Raw genomic sequence first — 25807 nt, forward strand, 5'->3', positions numbered from 1 at the left:
ATTCAACCTCCCAAATAGCTAAGACAACAAGTATGTATCTCTTTTTAAGGAAAAAAATGGGGGTAGAGCTGGAGAGATGGCTCGGTGGTTAGGAACACTGACTGCTCTCAGAGGACTCAAGTTTGGTTCTCAGCACCAACATGACACTTTACAGCTGTCTGTAACCCTAGTTCTATATCCTGTGCCATCTTCTGGTCTCCGTAAATCTTAGGCATGTGCTACATTGAAGAACACACGCACACGCACACGCACACGCGTGCATGCTTGTGTGTGTAAAATAAAAATAAATTAAAATAAAATAATTACAAAATCATTGCCAGATGCTCACCTGTAGCTCCAGGAGGTGGAGGCAGGGGGATCAAGAGTTCAGGGTTATCATTAGCTACATAGTGAGTTCAGAGCCAGCCTTGGGCTGAGACCATGTCTCAAAAACGGAAAGAAAGGGGTTGGGGATTTAGCTCAGTGGTAGAGCTCCGAAAAAAGAACCAAAAAAAAAGAAAAAAAAAGAAAAAGAAAAAGAAAAGAAAAGAAAATACTTTCTCTCTGAATATTCTGTAACTAAATGTGGGATTTTCTTTTGCCATGTGCGTTATGTGCATGCACACGTTTGTGTGTGTACATGTACATGTAGGTACAGATAGAGGCCAGAGGCTGACGTCTGCTGTCTTTCTCATTGAGTCTCTACCATAGTTTTGTGTGACAGAGTCTCTCACTGTACAGTTCAGCTAGGCCGGCTGAATTGTGAGCTACACGTACCCTCCCATCCCTTCCTCCCCGGCACTGGAGTTGCAGGCGTGCACTGCTGTACCGTCCTTTACCCAGGTGCTAGCATCTAGACTTGGGTCCCCATGCTTGCACCGGAGGCACCGTGCCTGTGCCAGGCAAGCCGTTTCCCTCCTGCTTGTTTGCTTAGATTCTCACCACTCTGTTCGAGTTAGCCTTTTCTAAGGTCTACCTAGCAGCTTTACCCACCCAGACATTTATACATTCGTATCCACGAGATTGTTGGCCCATCTTCCTTTCTCAGTTACCTTGTACCTCTCCCTAAATGTGATGCTTCACTGCTGTTCAGAATGATGGTTAGGAAGATGATGTAGCAGAACAGACATTTGTATGCGTTACATGGGAAGCATGCAGTTACAAAATTACAATCATCGTAACTATATAGAGAAATGCATAAAGCAGAGGTGGTGAGCTCTCTCTCCTTCAGGTAATTGCGACCTGAGAATTCTCTCGCTGTATTGGCTGAACTTGAGAATGAAGGAGCCAGGGCCTCGGGATGTAGCTCAGGGTGGGGTGCATGCCCACCATGCTCCCCGGCATCGACGGAAATGAAAAGGAACACAAAACCTTGGACTTAACTTTCTGGAGGCTCCCAGCATAGCTGGTTTTTGCTTGTGCCATCTGTGGCACAGAACAGTCAGCAGTGATGGCTTCTGGGACAAATGTTTGGGTCTTTTGGATGTGGGTTTAGTTCAGGGTTAGGGAAGTCAGAATAAGCTGCTTGATACTAGCCCCGGTAAGCAGTGTGACTTCACAAGTTGTAGAGAGGAGCTAAAGGAAGTGCCCTCAGGACACTGAGGCAGTCCTGGAGCTATGCTGAGCAGCCACTGCTGCAGGTTGATTTCCGACTGTCATCCGTGAGACTGCCACCCAACCTGCTCTTTGACAACACAGCCACCATGTTCAGGAGAGGGCACGAGTGCTGAAGTCAGCAAGTGTGCTAAGCATGACTGGAACAAGTCAATGACCACTGATGCCAGCCCCGCCCTCTGACCCTCTGTTCCTCACCAGGTGACCCTGCCCTCAGCATGAGCCACTGGATGTTCCATCAGCAGGCGCTGCAGGAGTACATCCTCATGTGCTGCCAGTGTCCGGCTGGGGGTCTCCTGGACAAACCTGGCAAGTAAGTGTCCTCTTGGGGAGGAGGAAGATGCCACTGGGCTCACTGAGAGCCAGGCCCATCCACCTGGGCATCCCTGTCCCTCGTCTGCTTAGCATTAATATTGTGAGGGGAAAGTGCTGTGGTTGGGGTAGCCTCCTTTCAGTGCCCATGAGCGGTCGGTCACTTCTGGCTACTCATCCTGAGTCACTCATCAGAGCCCCCAGCTCCTGTGCACCCAGGGAGGTGAAGGGATGGCCGGCTCGGTAGCTTTGCTTTACTGTTTTTGTTCCCTGAGATAGAATTTCTCTGTGTAGCCCAGGCTATACCAGAACTAGCTCTATAGACCAGAGACCAGTTCAGGCTGGCCTTGAACTCAGAGATCCACCTGCCTCTGCCTCTTGAGTGGAAGGCATGTGCCACCATGCCTGGCTTCCTTTACTTTTTTGTCTGTGTTTACCTTGTTAAGCCCATTTAACAAGAGTGGGATGTGGATAGAGGTATGGATCTGTGGAAAGTGGAGCATTTGCATAGCACATATGATGTTCTGGGGTTGATCCTGAGCATTGCGAAACAGTGAAAAAGAATAGGCTATCAGGGCTGGGGAGCCCTGGGGTGCAGTGTGTGGTACTGTAAATGAGAAAGGTAAATAAAACAGGAGATGTTCTGTTGCACTAACTCCTGGCACAGCAATCTATCAAGAGGAGTGTGATTGACTTCTAGAACTTTTTCTAGAGAACTGCATTAATTTAGTACCGCCACTCTCAGAGAGAGAGCCCTTTCCAGAACAGTTGGAAACAGTTCCTATGGCTGAGGGTATGACTCTGCAATGACTGGGCTAGCCTAGCAAGTGGGAAGCCCTGAGGTCCATCCTCTTCACTGCAACAAAACAAAACCAAACAAAACAAACAAGGCCACTGCTGGGCGCAGCCATGCTTCCTCTGAGCCTGTGTAGAGAAGGGTCCCCTGTATCACAGTCCTCTGGATTCATGTGGGTTCATACTTGGGGGCGTTGGTAGGGAGGGGTGGGGTCATCTCAGAGCTATCTATCTGTTCTCGTAGGTCACGTGACTTCTACCATACTTGCTACTGCCTGAGCGGCCTGTCCATTGCCCAGCATTTTGGAAGTGGAGCCATGCTGCACGATGTGGTCATGGGTGTGCCTGAAAATGTTCTGGTAAGGCAGGTGGAGTTGCAACATCCCTTTTCTACAAGGTCGCCAAGGTCAGGGGACCTAATTTCAGAGTGGCCACTTGCATCCTGCAGAGCTGGCTCTGTTCCCTGCGTGGCAAATTGGGAAAGTCTCAGGCCTCACCCTCCTGGCATTCTGCAGCCTATGAGTGAGAGTGTGAGTGGAGGAAATGCAGGGCCAGGCAGAGGCCGGACTTCAGTGACTGCACTGGGGGGCAGAGGTGCTGTGACCTTATTCCAGCCCATTGCTGACCACAGCTCCCTGTCCAAGGCAAGCGCAGTTGTTCCTCAGAGCCTGGGAACCTCTAGCATGGGCCGGGTGCACCACTCACTGTATTACGGCTTCTTCACTCTCCTTAGATGCTGTCAGAGAATAGGCTGTCCGCATTGCTGTGTGGCAGTAGCACACGCCAGTTTGCCATGTATTTGTTTCATGTGGGTGTGCCTCCCCCATAAGGTGGCAGCCCTAGGCTAGGGATGTAGCTCAGGGGTAGGGTCTATGACTAGCTGTGTCAGCAGAGACCTGAGCTCAGTCCCAGCACAAGAGAGGAGCAAGATGTCGCCCACCATGGCCTGTGCTACAACAGCTTGTCAGAAGGGGATACACTGTGCATCTAGACATGAGCCCAAGAAACAAATGCAGCTGAGACTGCCCACAGTCCTCAACAGATATCAGTACTGAGCCATTTCTTTTCATCTCTCTTTTATGTCTTGCCTTGTGTTGGGAAATATTTCAAGCAGAACGGCAAACAGATGAAAAATCTTTTTTTTTTTCTTTTTTTGGTCAGGATCCCATTATGTCACTTTGTAGCTCTGACTGACCTGGAATTCACATTGTAGACCAGGCTATCCTTGAACTGTGTCAGCCTGCCTGCCCCTGCCTCCTGGGGAGGTTGTGATTATAGGCTGTAGCCACTGTACTTGGTTCAGCCTTTGGTGGGGTATGTGTGTGGGTGCACATGGGGAGCAGTGGGCAAGCTTGGGTGTTTGAGCATCTCACTGGGCCCAGGTCTCGCCTGTTGCTGGCTGACTAGCCAATAAGACCCCGGAATCTTCCTGTCTCTGCCTCCCTCCCTGTTGCTGGGATTACAAGTGCCCCAACCACACCTGGCATTTTACATGGTGACTGGGGACCAAACTCAGGCTCTTATGGCTTCTAGCAAACATTTTACCGGCTGAGCCACCTCCTAGTCCCTCAGTGAAGATCAGGTCCACTCTTTCTTAGACTTATGTGAGGGCTAATGGGATGGATCAGTGGGTTGCCACACAAGACCCTGAGTTCAATTCAATTGTGGAAAGGGAGACGTGACTTCTGTAACTTGTCCTCTGACCTCCACCTGAATACTGTGGCATGGGTGGACCTGTACCCATGAAAAAATAGAAAAATATTTTTAAGATTTGATATACATATTTTATTATAATGTATTTTTCAGTTTGTGTTTTAAAATACACTGGTTTCATGAAATTCAGTGGGTAGCTTACTAGCCCCTCCCCCATTTTAGACAAAGGTCTTACTCTGCAGTCCTGGCTGGCCTAGAATCCTCTGTGTAGACCAGGCTGCTCTTGAACTCACAGAGCTCTGCTTGCTTTACCTCCTGAGTATAGGGCGTTAAAGGTGTGTACCACCATGTCCAGCTTCCCTCTCCTTGTTTGTCTCTCGGGAACATCACGGAGCTGAGGCTGGGCAGCTCGTTCAGCTGGTACCGTGCTTATCTAGCGTGCATAGCCTCTGTCCGTCCTCAGCACCATGTAAAGCAAGCACCATGGTGTAATCCCAGCCCTTGGGAGGTGGAGGCGGAGGTCAGAAGTTCTTGTTGCGCTCCTCTGAGATGGAGGCCAGCCTAGGCTACATGAGACCTTGTCTAAATAAATGAATAAATGGGGGGCTGACAAGATGACTCGGCAGGTAAGGTGTTTGTTGACAGGCCTCAGAACCTGAGACCACTCTGGAACTGACACTAAGAGAAAGCCAATCCTACTAACTGGGCACGAGCGCGCATGCACACACTTGCGATGGGGGACGTAAAGAAAGTTTAAACTCTGTCTTCTCTTCCCCCTCACTCGCCCAGAGCGAGGGCCTGAATACTGGTCTAAAATCCTGCCCTGTCTCAGATCTTAAATTTCTTTCAGATTTCTGCCATGTAGGGAAATAATGTAAAAGAACCAAATTGTGATCCGACCCTGTACCCTCACAAGAGTCGTGGTCCTTTTCCTTAGTTACACATGCAGATACACTGTACTGTTTGATAACTGAAACCCACATAGAGGAGTAGGAAGATTGCGAGCCAATCCCGAGGCTTGCTGTCGCTGTCTGGCCGGATGCTGGTGGTCTGCCAGCCCCAGCCTCTCCATCACAGCCCTGAGCAAGTTGTGAGATTTGAGATGCTTTTGTGCACAATGCTTTTTGCTCATGTGTTATAGGTTAAACTTCCCTGGTATGAATATTTAAAATCCAAAGTGCTTTAAAAGCTAACTTTTTTAAGATCATACTAGCACTCAAAAAGTTTTGGAGCCAAGAGTGGTTGTGTACATCTGTAATTGCAGAAGAGGAGGGATACATCCTGCCCCTCCCCAAAAGGACTTTATTCCAGAAAGAATCCAGTCATGTCATTTGCAGGAGAACGGAGCGGTCTCAGGAGGACATGTTTTCTCTCATCTGTGGGTCAAGTTATACACAGACACATAAAACACGCCATGTATCTATGACATGAACCAGAAGTCAAACTGTCTGTGGAGACAAAGGGAATTAACGGGAAGGGGAGGGTTTGAAAAGGGAGGAAGGATGAGTGCGTGTATAGACAAGCTTTAATTTTTAAAACGCTGCGGTGTGACTCCTCCCCTCTCATGTCTCTTTTCTCTTTTGTTTTTGTTTTTGATAGAGTTTCTATCTATCTTCAAAGCTAGCTGTCTGTCTATCCATCCATCCATCCATCCATCCATCCATCCATCCATCCATCCATCCATCCATCCATCTATCTATCTATCTATCTATCTATCTATCTATCTATCTATCTATCTATCTATCTATCTATCTATCTATCTATCTATCTATCCATCTATCTATCTATCTGTATGGCTGTCCCGGAACTCTTTCTGTAGACCAGATTGGCCTTGAACTGACAGACCTGCTGGGATTAAAGGTGTGCACCCCCACCGCCCGGCCTGATTTTCTTTCTTACTTTTTATCTTCACTCCATATGAGAGAAAATGTGATCTTTCTGTGTCAGAGGTCCCAGGAAGGGAAACGGAAGGACAATGGAATGTACTGCCAAGGGAGAGGTGGGGGACAGCAGAAGTGGGGGCTGGGGGCAAATAAGAACAAAGCATACTGACTGCACACAAGAGAATGTCACAGCAAAAGGCAGACACGCACTCCTGTAATCCCAGCGTGTGGGAGACGCAGGAAGGTCAGGAGTTCAAGGCTAGCTTACATAGTAAGTCTGAGGCCATCCTGGACTAGATGAGACTTAAAAACAGAATGGAAGGAAAAAAATGCTGGAACAAGCTGTACTTTGTTAATTAAAACATATTTAGTGATAAGAAAGTTACAGTGCTTAAGAAAAAAGATTTTGGAGCAAGGAGCTAGCTTAGTGGTGGAGCACATGTCTAACATGTTAGGGTACTAGGTCTGCCACACAGTTTCTGATTTCAGTTTTACATAAGATGACTAACTGGTAAAGTCTGGGTGAATATTCTAAAAACAACAAACTCCAAAATGGCATTTCCTCACGTCATTAAAATATTTGAAAGCACATATTAGAGCTCTCTCTAAAAGATTTATCATGTAAGTCGGTGTTTTGTCTGCCTGTCTGTCTGTATGAGGGAAGTGAACCCAGGTCCTCTGACAGAGCAGTCAGTGCTCTTCAGTGCCGAGTGTCTCCAGCCCTGGAAAGCACACATCTGGGTGGCTGAGTAGTGGTCCCCTGTAATTGTATACTGAGATGTTGACTGTTTTGTCGCACATTTGGGCCTGGAATAACCCTGTGTGTGTATCACTCACGCTCCTTAGCCGAAGCTCTGCTGGTGCCTGTCCGCAGCCACAGAGCCACTGGTGACGGACGGCTTTGCCTCTGTTCTCGTTACAGCAGCCCACTCACCCTGTGTACAACATCGGACCTGATAAGGTGATCCAGGCCACCACACACTTTCTGCAGAAGCCGGTCCCAGGCTTTGAGGAATGCGAAGATGCGGTGACCTCAGATCCTGCCACTGACTAGAGGACCCCATGGCTCCCCCAAATCCCCCGTCAGACAAGGTTTCTCCGTTTGGGTACATAGCACAGTCCGTGCTACTTGAGCCTTGGCCACTGTGGAGTTGTGGTTTCTTTGTCCTTTCCTGTCAAACAAAACAAAGCCATCAGCTCTGGGTTGGAATACACAATGGTGTGATTTTTAAAATTATTTTCATACCTGTCAAACCAAAACTCTGGGAGCCGATGTAGTAAGCAGGGTTGGAGAGCAATGCATGCTGGGAAGCAGCAGCCTCCTCCAGCAGCCAGGCCCACAATGCTGAAATGGAAGGTGTCTGTGAGTATCTCCACATCACAGCCACTGCTGTGCCTCCCACCTACACACCATTCAGTCAGCAGATGGGCTCCTCTCTGGTATAAATGTCAGCTCTGTGCAAGGGCGGGGCTGTGGGTCCAGCCAATATACGCTCTCTGGAAAACAGCACTGGGCTCCAGTGGGCATATTCATACTTGTCTCTTTTACCCCAGTCATTTGCGAAGGACAGGGGCCAGGAATGAAGAAGGGTCTTAGATTGAGCCCTCCCCACAACCTGAGGAGAACTGATCTCATATTTCTCCAAGGCCATGTTTGTATGAGCAAGACTTGTTTTGCCCTAAGTATGACGACTAGACCCAGGTAATCAATTATGAGTGGAAAATCAACCTCTAGGTGAACTCTGTGCCAGAGGAAGCAGCCTCCCCAGTGCCCAGCCCCCGCCTCTCCCCATCATGTACCAGGAGAGGCCCTCCTCACGGCAGTGCTGCAGCCCAGGCTCCTTCTAGTCCTTTCTCCCCACCCACCCTCCAAGACAGTGCTCTTTTCTCATCCAGGGTGTTAACACTACTAAGGCTTCACCGTAATCGATCACTCAGGATTTACTCCTGCCCTGCCCACTCCAGGCTCTCTGAAACACAGTCAAGTGCTAGGCAAGCTAGCTGCTGCTGCTGGGACAGTGACCAGCAGGAAGGCAAGTGCTGTCCGTGTGCTGAATTCTGGAACTGCCTCTGCACCGGCTGAGTTTGCTCACCTATCCACTGCTACAGTCATAGCAAGCTCATGCCGCTGTCCCAGCCTGTGCGAGCAGGCAGCCTGTGCGAGCAGGCAGACGGGAGCTTGGAGATGCAGCATGAGGTTCTTCCCCAAACCACTGGCCATTTGCTGCCTCTGATTCCCCATTGCTTTGGTGTACTGGGCTATGTATTACCTCCTTGAAATAATAAAAGAGTAACATTTTCTATGCTGTCTTTTTTTTTTTTTTCAGAGAAAATTTAAGTGTGTGTGTGTTTGTGTAGGTGTCTGTGGAGACCAGAAAAGGGCATCAAATCCCCTGATCTTAGTATAGGTGTTGTTACTTAGTTCAGCATGGGTGCTGGGAACCAAATTCGTATCTTTTCTAAGAATGCCAAGTGCTCTAGCCATTGAGCCTTCTTTCCAGCCCACCATGCTATCTCCTGTCTATACCAAGAAAATTCCTTCAGGATGCCCTTTTGCTGTGGGCATTTCCTCTCTCCTGCATGTGAATGAAGGGAGTTGAAATTCATTCCTCCTTGTGTATCTCCTTCCCACACTGAAGTCTGATATTTGTGAGTCCCCAGCCCACCGGGGAGGGGACCATGACTACCATCACACAGGGCTGTGTGGGTGGACATCCTGGCCATGGGGAGGGGCTCATATGGGGGTAGCCGGAATTCTGTGGTTGCTGTAAGTGACTCTCTGACAAGGCCAAGAAGGCAGCATTCTGAGCTTGCTTCTTGAAAGAAGGATACCTCACGGGGAAACTCCATCCATGCAAATAACCCAGCTACATTCTGAATGCAACTCTCATCCCTGGGCAATGTTTATTTTGCTAATAAAGGTTTGGGTTGCAGTCCAATATCCCAAGTTTACCTGGCCACCACGGACAGGAGAAGGCTCAGCACCAGAAGCCTAAGGCAATGAAGATGATAATCGGGGTCAAGAAACCACCTCAGGGGCTGGAGAGATGGCTCAGCAGTTAAGAGCACTGACTGCTCTTCCAGAGGTTCTGAGTTCACTTCCCAGCAACCACATGGTGGCTCACAACCATCTGTAATGAGATCCGATGCCCTCTTCTGGTGTGTCTGAAGATAGCTGCAGTGTACTTATATGAATAGAATAAATCTTTTTTTTTTTTTAAAGAAAGAAACCACTTCAGTCTGTGGAGTCTTTATGCCCTGGGGCAGGGCCTGGAAGGACAGGTGGAGTAGAGCTCAGGAGAGGCAAGGGCACTGGCACTGTTGTCTCCAGGTTTGTTTGTGTTCACTTTCCTCTATAATTCCTTTTCTGGAGAACTTTCCAACCGAGCCTCCAGGTGGGCCTGAAGAGAAATCTCAGATTTTATCTGGTCCCTATTTTATCATGTAGATCCTCAGTAAACGACACTGCTAGCATAGCGTTTGGCTCCAGGAACTATGTCCCTTTACATAAATGTCAAACTAAACAGCCCTGTATCCACCTGAGTCCCACCCACCCACCTGGGGGATCAGCCAGGGGAAATGCCCCTCGGTTGGCGTTCGTAAACTGTCCTTTCATCGTAGCCTTGTCTCTGGGTCGCTAACATCAGGTGAGAGTCTAGCCATAGCTCTTTGGACATTGCCAAGATCACAGTGAGAGGAGCTGCCAACAGGAGCTGTTTGCTATTGTTCTGTGCTTCACCGCTGCTCTGTTGTGAGACTCCTCCCGACAGACCTCCATCCAGAGCCTCCCCATCACCATGCTGTCTTCCCTGCTGAGGATGAAGGTTTAACCCCATGACTGAGTTTGCTCATCCCAGATTCCCAAGAATCCTCGGAAGACAATGATTCAGGCCCACTTCTGTAGTCTCTGGTCAGTGCTGAGACACCTCCTCAGCACCTTAGCTGCCATCAGCCCCAGCACCCACTTGGCGGCAGAGCTCCCACGGCTGCCTTCAGCAGGAGTGCAGATGCCAGAGCCAGAGAACCAGTCTGCGCCACGGAACTCGCGGAGGCGTCTTCAGCTGCTCTCTCTTGGCCGGTAGCCCCATGTGTTTTCTGGGTCTGTGACTAGGACCACAGAGCCTATTCTTGTGGGTTCCTTTGAAGCACAACACTGTAGTGTATCTTCCTGTGTCAGTACTATAACAGCACAAAGCCTGCTCAACCTCCATGCCATGGGGGTCTAGAAAAGGGCCACACAGGCCCAGAAGTCTGGAGGAGGAAGGAAGATATGGTGCCTCTCAGAACTGAGTTTACTTAAATAGAGCTTCCTGGGGTCAATAGAACAAAAGGCTAATGACAGTTACTATACAGTTCTAGCAGATGAAGGCAACATGCCAGTTCCCAAGAGCCTCTTCCTGGTGATAAATTCCATAACAGATGTATCATGTAGGCCTTAGGGACACTGAGAACAGAGCATCCTCCTCGCCTAAGCTGTCCTGCAGACTTTGTAGCAGGACTCTATAGGAAGCCACTTAAAACCATACAAAAGCAGAGGTTGTAACGATGCTTAAACACCAGTGCCATGGAAGATCCTTTGCCAAGGGCTAGCCTCATTCTGACCTGGCTGTGTTGCTTCCTGGTGTTTTAACCCATCAGATAAAATTTAAACAACGTTAAGAGGGAGGCTGCGTGATGGTTCCTGAGGTAAAGCATGCCACCAAGCCTGATTGATCCTTGGTAGAACTGACTCCCTTAAGCTGCCCTTTGACATCAACATGTATACTGTGACATTCATGGACCTGTGCGTATGTATGTATGTATATATGTATGCATGCATGCATATCTACATGCACACTTGTTAATTTTATTATTTTAACATATAATTTAATATTTTAATATGTAATCAGTTTCTGAAATTGTATTAGTAATTTGACTGCTAATAATAGTGTTAATGATTTAATTTTCAATAAATTAATAATAAAGAAAGCTTTGGGGCTGCTGCAATGGCTCAGTGGTTAAGAAGGTTGTTGATGTTCTAGAGGACCTGGTTTCAGTTCCCAGAATCATATGGTGGCTCACAATTGCATGTTAACTCCAGTTCCGGGGGACCCAACACTCTCTTCTGCTTTCCTTACACACTAGGCGTACATGTGATGCACGCGTACTTGAAAGGAAACATGCATATATAAAAGTCCATCTTTTAAAAATGAAACCATAAATGAAGCCTGCGCCTTACCCTTTCACCAATACTAACTCTGTATACTGTACTTCAGGTAGGAGCTTAATAGTCAGGGATTGGAGATCGATCCGCCTGGGACCAGAAATAACAGCTTCATAGTAAAATACTTGCCTAGCATGCTCAAAGCCTAGGGTTCTGTGCCCACCATCACAAACTAAAAAGAAAAGGCCACAGCTGCAGCCGCTGCAGTGTGTGGTGGTCCTGGGTGCAGTGCAGTTGTGGCTGGCGGTAGGATGCATTGGCTTGAGGTATTGGGTGTCTGGCCAACAATGCAGACATTCCATCTCGCAGATCAAAGCTTGTCTCAGGTTCCCTCGAACCACCTCTTGGAGAAGTGTGTTCTGGGAAACGGCAGGAGCTTTCAGCTTCCGAGTCCAGAAGACTGGATCAAAGCCCCGGGTGGGAAGTGGATGTGTTTAGACCTACATGCAGTCTAGAATCTCACTGTGGCCTAAAAAGATGTGCGTATCCGGCAGGCGCAGGGTGAGCTGGACTCAGGAATGCCTGCCCTGAAGCTGATTTGAGAGCTACGGCTGCTCCCATCTGGGGAAAGAGGGATGCTTCAGGGGAAACTGCTGTCCCGTGTGCTGCTTTATCAACTATAACATCAGCATGCACACTGTTTGTAAATAAAACATACTTTTAGGTTTTGTGGATAACACATTCTCTTGCAACTGCTCACTTCTCCTCCACCTCAGGAGTGTGGCTGTGTCCCAAGCCAAGCTGTGCTTATGAAGACAGGTGGTGACCCAGATTTGGCCCATCGGCTGCAGTTTGCCCTGTATTCATTCAGTGCTCTTCATGGCTGGGGCGCTTACTGTGTTGAGAGTCACATACATAGATGCATTTGGTCAGTAAAACTCGTAACATTACTCACACACACTGCTCAATGGCGTTCACTGCCTTGGACAAGGATGGGGACACATAATTAAAGATAACAGTGAAGCTGACGGCTGCGTGTGGTGATGCACACCTGTAATTGCAGGATTCAGGAGCAGAGGAGGAAGAAGCCCAAGGTCAAGACTAGATTGGGCTACGTAGGGACCCGACCACCTGAGTTCAGTTCCTGGATCCCACACCACAAAAGGAGAGAACTGACTCCTCCACACTGTCCTTTGATCTTACCATGTGCACTGTGGCAAGCATGTGCACATAGCTGTGCACACATATAAACAAATTAACAACCTAAAAAATGCTGGGGCTGAAGAGAAGGCCCACTCAGAGAGAGAGAGAGAGAGAGAGAGAGAGAGAGAGAGAGAGAGAGAGGAAGGAGGAGGAGGAGGAAGAAGAAGGAAGGAAGGGAGGAAGGAAGGAAGGAAGGAAGGGAGGAAGGAAGGAAGGGAGGAAGGGAGGAAGGAAGGGAGGAAGGAAAAAAATTCATGGTCATCCTTGGTTACACAGTGAGTTAAAGTTAGAGATCACTCTGGGTTACCTGAGACCTGTTTCAACAACATCAACAACAACCCTCAAAAAACCATTGGAAGCTCTGTCTTCTCTAAAAGAAAACAAAAACCGGGTTTGGGGACTGGGGTCTGCCTACCACAATGAGGTGCGGATGGGCAAGTGTCATTACCATGAGCAAGTACGTGGTAGAGAGATGGGAGAGAAAGAGAAACAAAATGGTTTGTGTGCTACGAGGATGTGAAGAGAGGCAGAACTGGAGATATAGCTTCTGAGGTGAGAATCAGACTGATGTGAGTGGCCAGCGTGGCCACCTGAGGGCCATGTCTGGGTCCATGGCCATGCAGCAGCAGGAGTCTGAGTTGATGGCCTATCTTACCACCAAAGGCCAATCGGACATCCCAGGTCCATCCCAGGTTGGGGCTGCTGCCTTGGGCTATGCTGATTTCCGGGGCTGGGCTGGGTTGAGCTGGGCTGGCCCTGACCACCCCTCTGCAGCTGTGGCTCTCAGGAGGGCTGGCCCCGCCCCTCACACCTGGGCAGCATGGGGGATCTGGCATTGGTGGCACAGGCAGGAGAGCTAGCCCTGCTTCTTGCCACTGGCTGTGTAGTGTTGTGGGCACAGGAGAGACAGCACTGATAGTGTAGTAGAAACCAATTTCAGTGTACAGTGACAAGAAAAGCTGTCTGGGCAAAAGGGTATTACACTGTGTGACACATGAAAGCTTCCACGGCAAGACGTTTTGTTTTGGAGGGGAGGTTATATGGGTGGAGGGCAGATATGGAGGGACTGGCAGAGTGGGATTGGGGTGCATGATGAGAAATTCACAAAGAATCAATAAATGTTTTTAAAAAATGTTCCAGGCTATCCCAAGCTATATAGTCTCATATGAGACTTGGGAAGGTGGCCAAGAGCAAGGACAGACAAAATAGGCCAAACTGATTTAACAAAAAGGAATATACATTCCTAGTTTTCCTACACCACCTCTGAAAATTCTAGGACTACAGCAGGTCTGAGGGACCTGGTGCTGCCCCCTTCTGTGGTGCCTGCATCAGTCTCAGCCTGCACATTTCCACACAGCAGTCGTGGCTACAGGCCTTACACCCTCTTGGTGTCATGGTCAGCAGATGCTGTGCAATGCTGCTGTGCCAGTCTTTCTTCCCACTGGGGACACTGTGTTTTACGAGGTTTGGGCCTATATCACGGTCACACGATTCTCTCTCCATCAGAAGCACACAATCTTAAGAATGGCAATTAAAATCCAGACGTCGTGGTGCAAGCCTGGAATCCCAGCACTGGAGAGGGAGAGGTAGGAGACCAGAGATCCAGAGCCTGCTGGGTAGTGGCGCATGTCTTTAACCCTAGCACCTGGGATGCAGAGGCAGGCAGAGCTCTGTGAATTCAAGATCAGCCTGATCTATGCGTGAGTTCCAGGCCAGCCAGAGACACATGAATACATAGTGAGACTCCATCTCAAAATAACAACGACAAAAGGAAGGAAAGAAAAGAAGAATCTATTGATCAGTGATCATCTTGAGCAACACTGGGTTAGAGGTCACCCTGGGCTATCTGAAACCTGTCTCAAAAACAAAACAAAACTAAAACTTAAAAGATTTTTAAAAAAATTTGGAAGACCCCCCCATTCTCCCCAAAACTATTGGGGGAAGGAATGAAGCTCAGATTGAGTAACTGTCCTGTTGCAGTGATTAACATAACAGAAGGTAACTTATAGAGGATGAACTCTCAAAACTGCCCCACTGACTTACTTCCTCCAGCAAGGCCACAGTTCCTAAGCCTCCTGAGGCAGCACAAAACAGGACCAAAAGTTCAAATACCTGAGCCTACAGCTGGGAGTGCTGGTGCACACCTTGATTCCCAGCACTCAGGAGAGAGACAGGCAGATCTGAGTTTGAGAGCAGCCTGATCTATAGAGAGCAGCCAGGGCTACACAGAGAAACCCAGTCTCAAAACAAACAAGGAAAACAAGCAGAAACCAATACCCAAGCCTGTGAGGGACATTCTTATTCAAATACCACAAACGCCAAATAAAAATTGGAGTGTAGTCAACAGGGGAAACTGCTGACTTAGGAGATCAGTTACCACTGCTAGCCACCGCCATGGACTAGGTGTAACAGAAACCTGGAGTTGACAGTTGTTATTCATTCCACCCCAAACCAGTCACCCTGACCTGTCTTTGCTTCAACTACTTACTCAGGGTCGACAGTAACCAGGGATAAGTCAGGCAGCCTGTTTTGGCCTTGGTATTGATCTAGAGCCAAGAATATGACCTGAAACAGCCCAAAGAAGTCCTGGACACTTGATTAGAAAAAGCAATCGGTCTCTCCTAATGGGACAGTGTCATGTGTGGTCACTTTTCTACCTAGAAGGCAGGCAGGCAGGCAGAGGAATGAGCACATGCAGCCTCCTGGGAGATTAGGAACATGACTGAGCACTGATTCGGAGGCCCTGTCTGGTTTTGAGTTGATTGAGCTGATCTGAGCAGCATTTGCCCTTACAGACAGTCTTCAACTACCGTGTTGTGACCTCATGGCATTACGAAAGCAGTGCTGAACGGTTCCACACCACGCTTGGCAGGTTAGGCAGGTGCTGTGTTTGTTTTGTTTTGAGTCTCACTATATAGCCCAGGCTGGCTTGGCAGGTTAGGCAGGCAGTGTTTTGGTTTTTTGTTTGTTTGGTTGGTTGGTTTGGTTTGCTTTGGTCACTCTCACTATATAACCCAGGCTGGCCTAGAACTCGGAATCCTTCTTCATTCAGCAGTCTAAGGAATGACAGGTGTGTACCACCACACCCACCTCATTAGTACAGTCTCGACTTTATATTTTCAACTAAAATGAGCTTATCATACAAAAACTGAGGACTATCTGTACAGCTGGGAGCACCCTGGTAGATCACTCCTGAGGCCACAGAGGTTCCCAGTTGCTGCTCTGACCAGCTCAGCACCCTGACCTGCTCTCCCAGCAGTAACCCGTGACCATCTGCATGATGTCCTTCCTCCCTTATTGGATCCCTGGCTCAGTCTCGCCTAGTGGGTGAGGCAGGTAGATGACCTGTGTTTCATAACTGGAGAAACAGGCCAGAGAGCTGGGTGACTCACTGAGGTTTCTGCTGTTGGGTGGTGAAGTCCACCTGAGCCTAGATCATGCTGCCTAAAGCCCATGTTCTTGCCACCTTAGGTCTCTAGATCGACAGTTCAAGGGTAACCTAAAGGTAGAGGTAAACACTGGTTTCTTCCAGAGCAGGATGACTGAGGCCTTGAATTCCTGGTCCCATCTTTCAGCAGGACGAGATGATGGCAGCAAAGGGGGAGACAGGCCTACCCAATCCTTTGGAGACAGTCTCATGTAGCCCTGAGTCACTCTGGCCTTGAGTCACTCTGTAGCAGAGGATGTCCTTGAACTGATCCTCCTGCTACTATCTCCCAAATTCAGGGCTTAGAGGTGGGCACCACCGCATCTGATTTATGTAGTGTTGGGGATTGAACCCAAGGCTTTGTGAATGCCAGGCAAACATACAATTGAGCTGTGCCCCTAGTGGGTCCTCGTGCTGTGTATAGTCTATGGAAGAGTAGCATTCTTCAAATAAGTATGTGCCACCCTGCTGTGACACTGTCCTCATATGACGCACGGGTGTGATGTAAGTCTCCTGGAGCTAACCGCAGCCCTGGTGGCAGCCAGCCGTCTACAACCTGCCCCAGCATGTGTAACCGGTTCCTGGATGTCTTCCTCATTTCCCACAAGGACAGCTCTGCGTGACTCTTCACCAACTGGTATAGGAGCTGGGGCCAGGCAGCTGTGATTCTTTCCTCCTGCCACTCTGGCAGATCCAAGAACAAGATCAGACAGGAACAGAGCCTAGTTTAATGGGAGCTTTTCACTGCCCTCAGCTCCCCCTAAAGAAACCCAGCTTTTAAGAATCAACCACTAAAACAATGGATGTTGAGCCAGCACTCAGGAGGCAGAGGTAGAAGGATAAGAAGCTCAAAGCTGGGGCTACATAGTGAGGTCCAGGCTAGCCTGGTCTAGGCAATATAGCAAGACCCAGCCTCCAAAAAGAAAACAGAAAGATAAAGGGGCTGGGGGCAGAGGAGGAAGAGGAGAAAGAGGAGGAGGAGGAACATCAGGAGGAGAAGCAGCAGCACATTTTAAAAGAAAGCTTTGACTGGGAGAAGAGACTGGGAGAAGTATGGGGAGGGGCAAGGGAGGGGGAGGGAGAGGAGGAGAGGGGGAGGGATACACAGACCAGCTGGGTATGATGGGCAAGCCTGTTGAGGCAGGATTAGGAATTTTAGGCCAGCGTCAGCCACATAACTAGCTTGACACTGCTACATGAGACTGTGTCTCAGGAAGAAGAAAAATAGGGGCTGGAGGGCTGGCTCAGTGGTTAAGAGAACTAGCTGCTCTTCAGAGGACCCAGTTTGATTCCCAGCACCCATATGGCTGCTCACAACCATCTCTGACTCCAGTTCCAAGGGGTCTGATGCCTCTTCTGACCTCCTCAGGTTCCTGCATACACTCAGGTGAACACACACATACATAAAATTAGATATATGTATATGGTATATGTGTGTGTTTAAAGTAAATCCGAAAATGTTTGTTTAGTTTTAGAGTGTCAGAAAAATCACAAAGCACAAAGTTCCTATATATGCACCTGCCTGTTTACCCCAGTTGTTATGAGGGAGGTTTACATTAAGGACCCAGAGACGTGGCTCAGTGGAGAGCACTGGCTGCTGCTTCTCCAGAGGTCCAGGGTTCAGTTCCCAGCACCCACATGGTGCCATGGTCTGTAACTCCAGTTTCAGAGGACCTGATGGCCTCTTCTGCCTCCACAGGACTGCATACATATGGTGGGGTATGTAATAGGGCTGTAATAGCTAAAGGCCCCATTTCATTCAAATGCCTATAGTTTTTGTCTAATGCCATTTGTAAATTACACTCATCGTGTGTGTGGTGTGTGTGGGTGTATATGACACCTCACTAGTCTGAAAATCAAAGGCAGTGTGGAAGTTCCCTCCTTCCACCATGTGGCTTCTGGGGGTGGAACTCAGGTCATCAGAGTTGTCTGCCTGCTGAGCCAGCTCGCTGGCCACTTTAATACCGTTTTCTGGTGCTAAGATACTATGTAGAATACACTGGCTGTACTCTGCAGTTAGATCTCTTGGCTCCTCCTGGCTACACAGCTTCTCTGACTTCCTTGTCTATGATGATCTTGGTTGTTTTAGAGGTTCAGGTCAGGTTATTTGTGAGACTGTCCTCAAGTGAGATTGGTGTGACACTCCTCAGGGGTTATACTTTAGGGGAAGAAACCACAGAGGTTAAGTCACAACAATGTTGACCCTGGTCTCTAGCCAAGCTAGTGTGGTCAGATGTCTCTAAAGCTCTTCCTTCTTCCCTCCTTCCTTCCCTCTCCTTCCTTCCTTCTTCCTTCCTTCTCTCCTTCCTTCCTTCTTCCTACCTTCTCTCCTTCCTCCCTTCCCTCCCTCCTTCCTTCTTCCTTCCCTCTCTCCCCTCTCCTTCCTTCCTTCTTTCCTTCCTCCCTTCCCTCTCCTTCCTTCCTTCTTCCTTCCTTCTCTCCTTCCTCCCTTCCCTCTCTCCTTCCTTCCTTCTTCCTTCCTTTTCTCCTTCCTCCTTCCCTCTCTCCTCCTTCCCTTCCCTCTCTCCCTCCTTCCTTCCCTCTCTCCCTCCTTCCTTCCCTCTCTCCCTCCTTCCTTCCTTCTCTCCTTCCTCCCTTCCCTCTCTCCTTCCTCCCTTCCCTCTCTCCTTCCTCCCTTCCTTCTCTCCTTCCTCCCTTCCTTCTCTCCTTCCTCCCTTCCTTCTCTCCTTCCTCCCTTCCTTCTCTCCTTCCTCCCTTCCCTCTCTCCTTCCTCCCTTCCCTCTCTCCTTCCTTCCTTCTTCCTTCCTTCTCTCCCTCCTTCCTTCTTTCTTCCTTCCCTCCTTTCCCACGAGCTCTAGAAAGGAGGCACTAAGGTTAGCCCACATTCTGACGTGTAATGAATGAACTGCTCCTGGAGATTTGCTTACCACTCTCCATTCTTTATTCAGTACTTTGTGTCAGCAGCTACGGATTCAGCCAAGTGAGAGTCAGAAACACTGGAAAAACTCATGTCCACACCTTCCCCTTTACCACTTACTCCTGAGACAGGATAGCTTAGCAGTTATCTGCACAGCATTACTTTGTGTCACATATCTTAAATAATCTAGAGCTTTGGGAAGGAGGGCGGTGCTGGAGAGCAAACTGGGGGCCTTACATGCTCGCTAGGCAAGCACTTTCTGACCAAGCTTTATCCCCAGCCTCAAGAGATTACTTAAAGTACCTGGGAGGGCTTATGGGTTATGTGTAAACACTGACTAAGAGATTGGAGCACTTGTAGCTTTGGGTACCTATGAGGGCTTCAGAGCTGATCTCCAGTCCTGAGGGATGACTGTTTCTATCAGCACAGACTCCAGAATACTCAGTTATGTTTTAATACTGTAGCTTGTTTTGCTGATCAAATTGTCTTTACTTTGGCTACTGGAATTCTTTAATGGCTGTTTCTTTTACATATCAATACTTTTTTTTTTTTGCATTCAATAGCAACATTCTATCATCTTTTTCTTTCAAAATACATTGCCTGTCAGGAAGAGCTGACAGTAGGTTCTGCATGTTTGGGTTCAGTAGACCACTCTCCTGACCTTTGCTCACATTAACTTCCTTCCATAATAGGAACTCTGAATTGTTATCTTGGGTGTGATCCTTCCTTGCTACCTCTGTACCTAGGATAGCCTAGTCTGGTGGGACAAAGGGTGTGCTGGAGCCTGAAGCTATCAGTCAGCGCAGGGCTGGCCTGCCAGGCATGCTCCTAGAGCATGATGACCAGCACCCATCATGCACTACGGGCGAGGGCCCAGCAAGTCACATCCTCATCAGAGATGCTGACGGTATGTACGCTCTTCCTTGGGCAACACCTCTGAAGTCCTTTATCCAAATCAATACCAGCCATGTGCCTGGATCCCGTCAGTGTGGGAATGGCAATCCAACCTATACAGGGCTATGGGTTCACCTCTTCCCACTGCAGTCAGTCAGTCCTTAAGACCTATGGCCCATATGGCCTGACACTGGATTTTCAAGGGAGGAAGGAAAGTAAGAGTGTGAGAAGGGCTGAGGGGGTCCTTCCCTGACCCCTGACATCCCTCCCATCCCCCGTCTCCCTCAGGGCTCCACTTCGACTTCCCTGGCATTTAGAAACTGGGCGTCACACTTATGGCTCATATGTGAATCTTATCTCACCCACATAAGCTTCTCCACTGTAGGGTCAGGCTTTAGAACCCGCCTAAATCACCAGTGGGTGGTACAGGACGCCCCAATACTACACGCTGCTCAAACACCTGTGAGCCAGTCACATGGGAGTAATCCATTAAAAGTGAGAGACTGTTGCACATCCAGGCGTGTCCCCCTGTGCACTCTCAATGACTTTGTAGAGGACCACGACAGACCAGGTACTTGGCTAAGGTAAAGCAGGAAGAACTGAGCAGCCTGAGACTTCAGGCCTCCCCACATCACATCTGCTCTTTGTATACAGGGAGGGAGTGGCCTGGGTTCATTTCCTGGACAGGAAATGTGGTCGAGTTGTTAGATCCAGAGTCCTTCCCTGGTCTCTCAGAGGTGTTTACTATGGACGTGACAGTCCTTTCTTAGCTGGCTAGCCCTGTTATAGCCTCTGCCTTAGATCTGTTCCTACCATCTTGGAACTAAAAGGACACTAGGAGACAGGGAAACAATGACTGGACTCCCAGGCTGGGATGAGTGACCAGATGGCGGGTGGCAACCTGGGGGCATTTGGTTCCCTCTTGAACCATACTCTGCAAGGCTGGTTTCCTGCCCTTGGGTCCCTTGCAGGAGCGAGCATATGGGGAGAAGTGCACCTCTCCCCATAGGCCAGTGCCGTCAGGTTCCTTTTCTTTAGCAGAAAGCCTAATCCTTGGCCACTTTCGGCACTGGAATGGAAAATTCTGGTACAGCTTTCTTAATATTGGGCCCTTGATTCCTTGTTTGTTTTCCTCCAGTCTTTAGTTTGCTGGAAACAAACTAATAATGGAGACTGTTGGGTAGTCCAGCCCAGAGGCTGTGGGCATACAGGGCTCCACCCTGCAGTGGACATCAGAGGTAAACAGCCTTGACTGGGGCTGGCACTCACAGCAAGCCTGCTGGACAGCTGGCAGCATGGGCTCCGTGGAGGGACCTGATCAGCCGCTCTGAATGCAGGACTACCTGTTCTGTACCCCTTTAAGCCACCCATCATATTGAGTATCTGCAGCAGTGTCTATCCTTGGGTCCAGCCAAAAGGTTTGTAAGCCTTACCTCTCGCCCCACCATGAGGAATCCCCTAATGAAATCAACATTTTCTTCCTGTAAGAGGCATGAGCCATTCCCCCTAGTTAAAACTTAAAGATCAAAGAGTGCGTTTTCTCCTTTGAAGCTCACTTAGAAGAAGTCTGAACCCCTGTGGGTGTGTTACTGCTGAGCGCCCATCTAATGCACCAGGGGGTTACCATGGCTGTTTAAAGTTGCTTTTTAGAAGTTTGGAGGAAGCACTGCCTGGCTCATACTGGCTGAAATCAACAAATCCACCTACGCTGAAAAAGTGTGAACAGGCAGTCAGGGGCCCACAGGTCATCCCAGGTTATACTAAGACAGCCATGGGAAAGTGTGAACAGGCAGTCAGGGAGCCCACAAGTCACCCCAGGTTATACTAAGACAGCCATTTTTTCCCATGTCTTAGGAAGTGGCAAGAAGTTTGCACACGCACAAACCACTGATAACTTGATCTTTCTTCACCTCAATCACCCTTCCCTACACCTCAGACCAGTTTTCTCATCCCCAAAGGACTTCTAAACTCTACGTTGGGGAAGGCAAACAGAAATCCAGGGCTCCTCATTGCGCTGGGGCCTAGTGGGTTAACCTCCTTGGCTTCTGTAAAACTCACTGCCTCAAGAATTAGCATCCTGGGTGGCAAGTAAAGCCAGTGTGTTTCAGCACCCTCCTAAAACAGGGCTCATGGGAGAAGGTTGAAAACCATGCCTCGTCCACACCTCGACAAGCCCCATGTGGAAGAAGTACCGGGCTGGCATGCAAGGTTCTCTCAAGAAACACAAGTCACAGACAGAGGGAGGGATGGGTAAGGCACCAAGAGGCATACACTATCCCTTAAGGCTGCTCAAAGGTCTTCCTCCTCAGAAAGCAAGGAAAGCACCTGTGCCCTTCGGCCTTCACCGTATCTCAGCGTCCCTTCTTGAGGTATCTGCATACACTGAATGCTCACGGCATCTGTACAGGATGTAATCACTCACTCCTCCTCTCAGCAACTCCCAGGCAGGAGCAGCTCAGAGCCGTGTTACACTGAGTGTCTAAGTGCTGGTACACTCCAAGGACATCGTACATGTATGTCCACCTCCAGTCTCACAACGGTATTGGCTATTGTCCTTTGGAAAGCAGGGCAGCACCTAGAGGTAAAGACTGCAGCAAGTGAGAGAATTTGGACATGCAGGCTCAAGCCTCTGGCCTGCGGATGAGAATTCCTGCAAAGAAGCTGTTTGCAAAGTCATTTACTGACTAGAACTTGGGTGGTGTGGAGAGGTCGGAATGGTTCAGGTCCAGAGCCTGATTACAATTTATCTTTCTGTTTTGGATGTAACACCCAATGACAAACAGGTAAAATTCCCTTGGAAGTTGGACTCCAGTTCCCACCAATCTGATAGTATCCAAGGTCTCCTATAGAGTTCTCCTCTTTCTGCTTGAACCTGCTTACCTGGTTTCCCCACCAATATATTTTCAGGTGCCATAATTTATGCCGTTCTGTTCTGTTCCTACAAAAGAAGCTCATGAACATGGAATTTGGGATGGCCTAAATCACTGTTCCTAGCCCACCACAATTTGTATTTTGCTCCAGAATAAACTCTATCCTCTTTGAGATGGGAGTTGTTTTTGCAGCAACAGATTTCAGCTATACCAGCACTGGTTCTGCAGCTCTTCAGGTCAGTCCCAGTGAAGCACCAGCAGCCATGACACTTAGCCACAAGGTGACTGTGGAGGAAGAATCAATCACTCTAGTGCACTGCAGTCAAACCAGAACATGGTGCTTAAAATCCACGATGTTTTCTTCAGACAGGACCTTGCCACGCAACAGAGGTTGGCCTTGGGCTTATAGTACAGGCCTGCACTACCATGCCCGGGAGCCTGCTGTCCATCCTGAGGTACTAACCAGTAAGGTAACACTGCCTAGGGAGAGTTACCACCTTTTAGCATAGAGGCTGGCAAATCTCGATCTTACCTGGGTCTGCTCTTAGCCTAGAAAAACTGTTAACAAAGAGTCTTAAGCTTTGTGTCCCTGGGGCTGAGAACAGGCTCAAAAAGGCCTGTGAAAGACCTGCTCGACAGGATCACATGGGAGCCCAACCAACGTGTCACGAGAGCAGATTATCTGCAAGGGACATCTGAAAGAGGTAATGGGGTAGTCTCAGAGTCTTGGAGCCCCACTGGAGCAGGTGCAATGGCAGGGCAGCCACTTAGATTTTCCAAGACCTCAGATGCATATTAGCAGATCAACCCAGCTACACTGTGTCTTGAAGGCCAAACCTCGGTGGCCCAAGGACCACCTGAGAAACTAACTCCAGCTGCTGAGTCAGAGATGCTATAGGTTAGAGACGTGGAGTCCCTTGCACAAGCACTTGGGATCAGCCTGACCTACTGGGGCTTCTGTGCAATCTCCCTGGGTCTCCAATGGTGTCCGGTTTGCAGAGAAAGTCTGACTAATGCCTCTGTGGGAACCTCTTCAGTATTGAAGAGCCTGCTAGTCTGGACCTGTGGACCCCCTGCTCTTTGGTCACTGAGACCTGTTAGGGTAGAGCAGGTGTTGAGAGGTATTTGGGAGACACAGAAGGCAACCCTCACTCTGGGCACTTGCACTGGATGTCCTAGCATTTCCCATCTTGCACCTGTTACTGGTCACATTAACTCATATAGTACACACAGCCACCTTACATAGCTACGGTCATTATGAACCTCATTCTAGAGATAAGGATGCTGAAGCTAAGAGAAACTAAACTACTTCATGGAAGATAAACTATTAAATCCAGGCAGTTTGACTCCAGAGCCTAGGCATTAAAAATCCTGTCACTTTTGCATACAGAATTCTGCTTGAGTCCTAGTTCACATTTCTATCTCTTGCCACCCACTTGGTTTTGTTTCTTTAACCTGTCCCAGCTGACAGCTATTGGCACACATAAAAATCCCAGCAAGAGGGAGACTGAGGCAGGAGAATCTCAAATTCAATCTGGACTACCCAGTAAGTTCCAGGCTAGCCTGGCCTACATAAGAAAGAGCATGCACCAAGAAAACCAAGCAGCAATCTGACCGCTGTGTGAGCCTAGCAGACGGTTTACACTCTGCAGGGGCCTGGCATGTCAAGAAAGCATGCATCTGAGGAGTCAGGCCATTTTTAAACACCCTGTGCTTGGGGTGATTGCAAAAGGAAGCTGTGAGTTTCACCAGGTCCATCCCTAAGGGAAGTTACCTGCTGCTGTGACCAAGCAGACAGAAAGTCAACAGGGGACCCACCGTGACGACAGGCAGAGGCAAGATCGGCATCACCGAGTAAGCCACGTGGCTGTGGAACACACGGTTCCTAGATACACGTGCCCAAGGAGACTGGGATGTGACTTTTGTTTCCTTTGCTTGGTGTTTTCAGTCCCAGGTCTCTCACCTTGTTTCTCACCAATGGCACCATTGGTCCTCCACCACGTCATACCAGGTAGTATACATTTCCCCAGAGAGCCCAGCTAGACATTGCACCCCTTTACAGCCAACCGGCACATGAATTCCTGAGAAACCTAAACTTAACCCTTGTCCCATACCCATCTTTGAGCAAGGGCCTTGTACCCAAGATATCCTACCAGCCAACCATCTGGGCTCCTTTTCTTGTCTGCTCCCAGCCTGCTGGGAGCCTAACTTTCTGCACTTGCCAGCTCACCAGCTGGCTTCACTGGCAGACTGTCCCTGTCGTCTATTCTGATCAAACCGCATGCAGTGCCCTAATAGTGCTAACTGAGGTAACATGCTGACCCGCAAGCACTCGTGAAACCACCAGGCTGCGTATGCCTACGCCTTGTTTCAACTCTCCCTCCGCAAGGAGAGCCTTCAGAGACTGTTTTATTTTCCTTTGTATACCACAGCTCGTGAAGTCGAGGATCTGCTCCAGGTACAGACATGACCCACCTACGAATTTCCATTAAGTAGACACTAGAGATGGACATCAAGGGACGAAACCCCAGCACTCTTTGCCATATAAAGCAAAGAACTTACCTGCCTTGACTTCTTCCCTTGGTCTACGAAAGCAGACGGGAGTCTTCCAGCACACTGGAAAACCAATGGAGGCGCTTTCTGGCCGGAGATCCTCTCCTCAATGGTCAAAGCTTCAGGATGGAGTTGGGTCCACAGTAGTTAACTTGATGTTTTTATGGACCTTTTGACTTCCAGTTTTTTGTCAGCTCTGTGGTTTTCTCTTTATAACTAGAATGCTCTAGAAACTGAAAAACCCTGGCCAATACTACTAGCCAGCCACCTTTTACACCAGACAACACTCATTACCGGGAGAATGAGTGTCTCAGTTCGGAGCCATCGATTCCTCCAGAGAGCACCTGTTTAGCAGGAACTGCTGTCACAGATCTCCCTCTGCAAGCCTCAAAGGCGCTTTCTGTCACTCACTTAACCACTCTTTCAGGCAGAGAGGCATGGGAGAAACAGGTCCACCCGCAGCTGCTGCTTTTCTGGCTCTGTAGGTTCCAGTAAGAAATCTCTGCTTCTCTTTCAAGTTTCCACAGAGGCCCAGTAGCCTCCCGAAAGGATCTTCCCTCAACTGTCTTGTCCACTGCAGGGGTAAGAAGACACCACTACCAA

At 48.9% G+C, this 25807-nt stretch overlaps 1 protein-coding gene and 1 long non-coding RNA gene across 5 annotated transcripts in view; one reads left to right on the forward strand and one right to left on the reverse strand.

The window, feature by feature from the left end:
* Positions 1-8537, forward strand: part of Fntb (farnesyltransferase, CAAX box, subunit beta) — an 89500-nt gene extending 80963 nt beyond the window's left edge. For all 4 annotated transcript variants that reach the window (NM_172034.2, XM_087554570.1, XM_087554571.1 and 1 more), the window contains 3 exon segments: positions 1795-1906; positions 2945-3059; positions 7159-8537. In NM_172034.2, the coding sequence (NP_742031.1) occupies positions 1795-1906; positions 2945-3059; positions 7159-7290 (359 nt within the window). In that variant the 3' untranslated portion in view covers positions 7291-8537.
* Positions 6584-25800, reverse strand: LOC148005323 (uncharacterized). Its single transcript, XR_015623144.1, has 2 exons — positions 25214-25800; positions 6584-7408 (listed from the first exon to the last, which is right to left on the reverse strand). It is a non-coding gene; the product is annotated as an uncharacterized LOC148005323 (long non-coding RNA).
* Between the last annotated feature and the right edge of the window lie 7 nt (positions 25801-25807).

The sequence above is a fragment of the Rattus norvegicus genome, chromosome 6, assembly GCF_021556685.1.
Source record: "Rattus norvegicus strain SHRSP/BbbUtx chromosome 6, alternate assembly SHRSP_T2T, whole genome shotgun sequence".
Taxonomy (NCBI): Eukaryota; Metazoa; Chordata; class Mammalia; order Rodentia; family Muridae; genus Rattus; species Rattus norvegicus.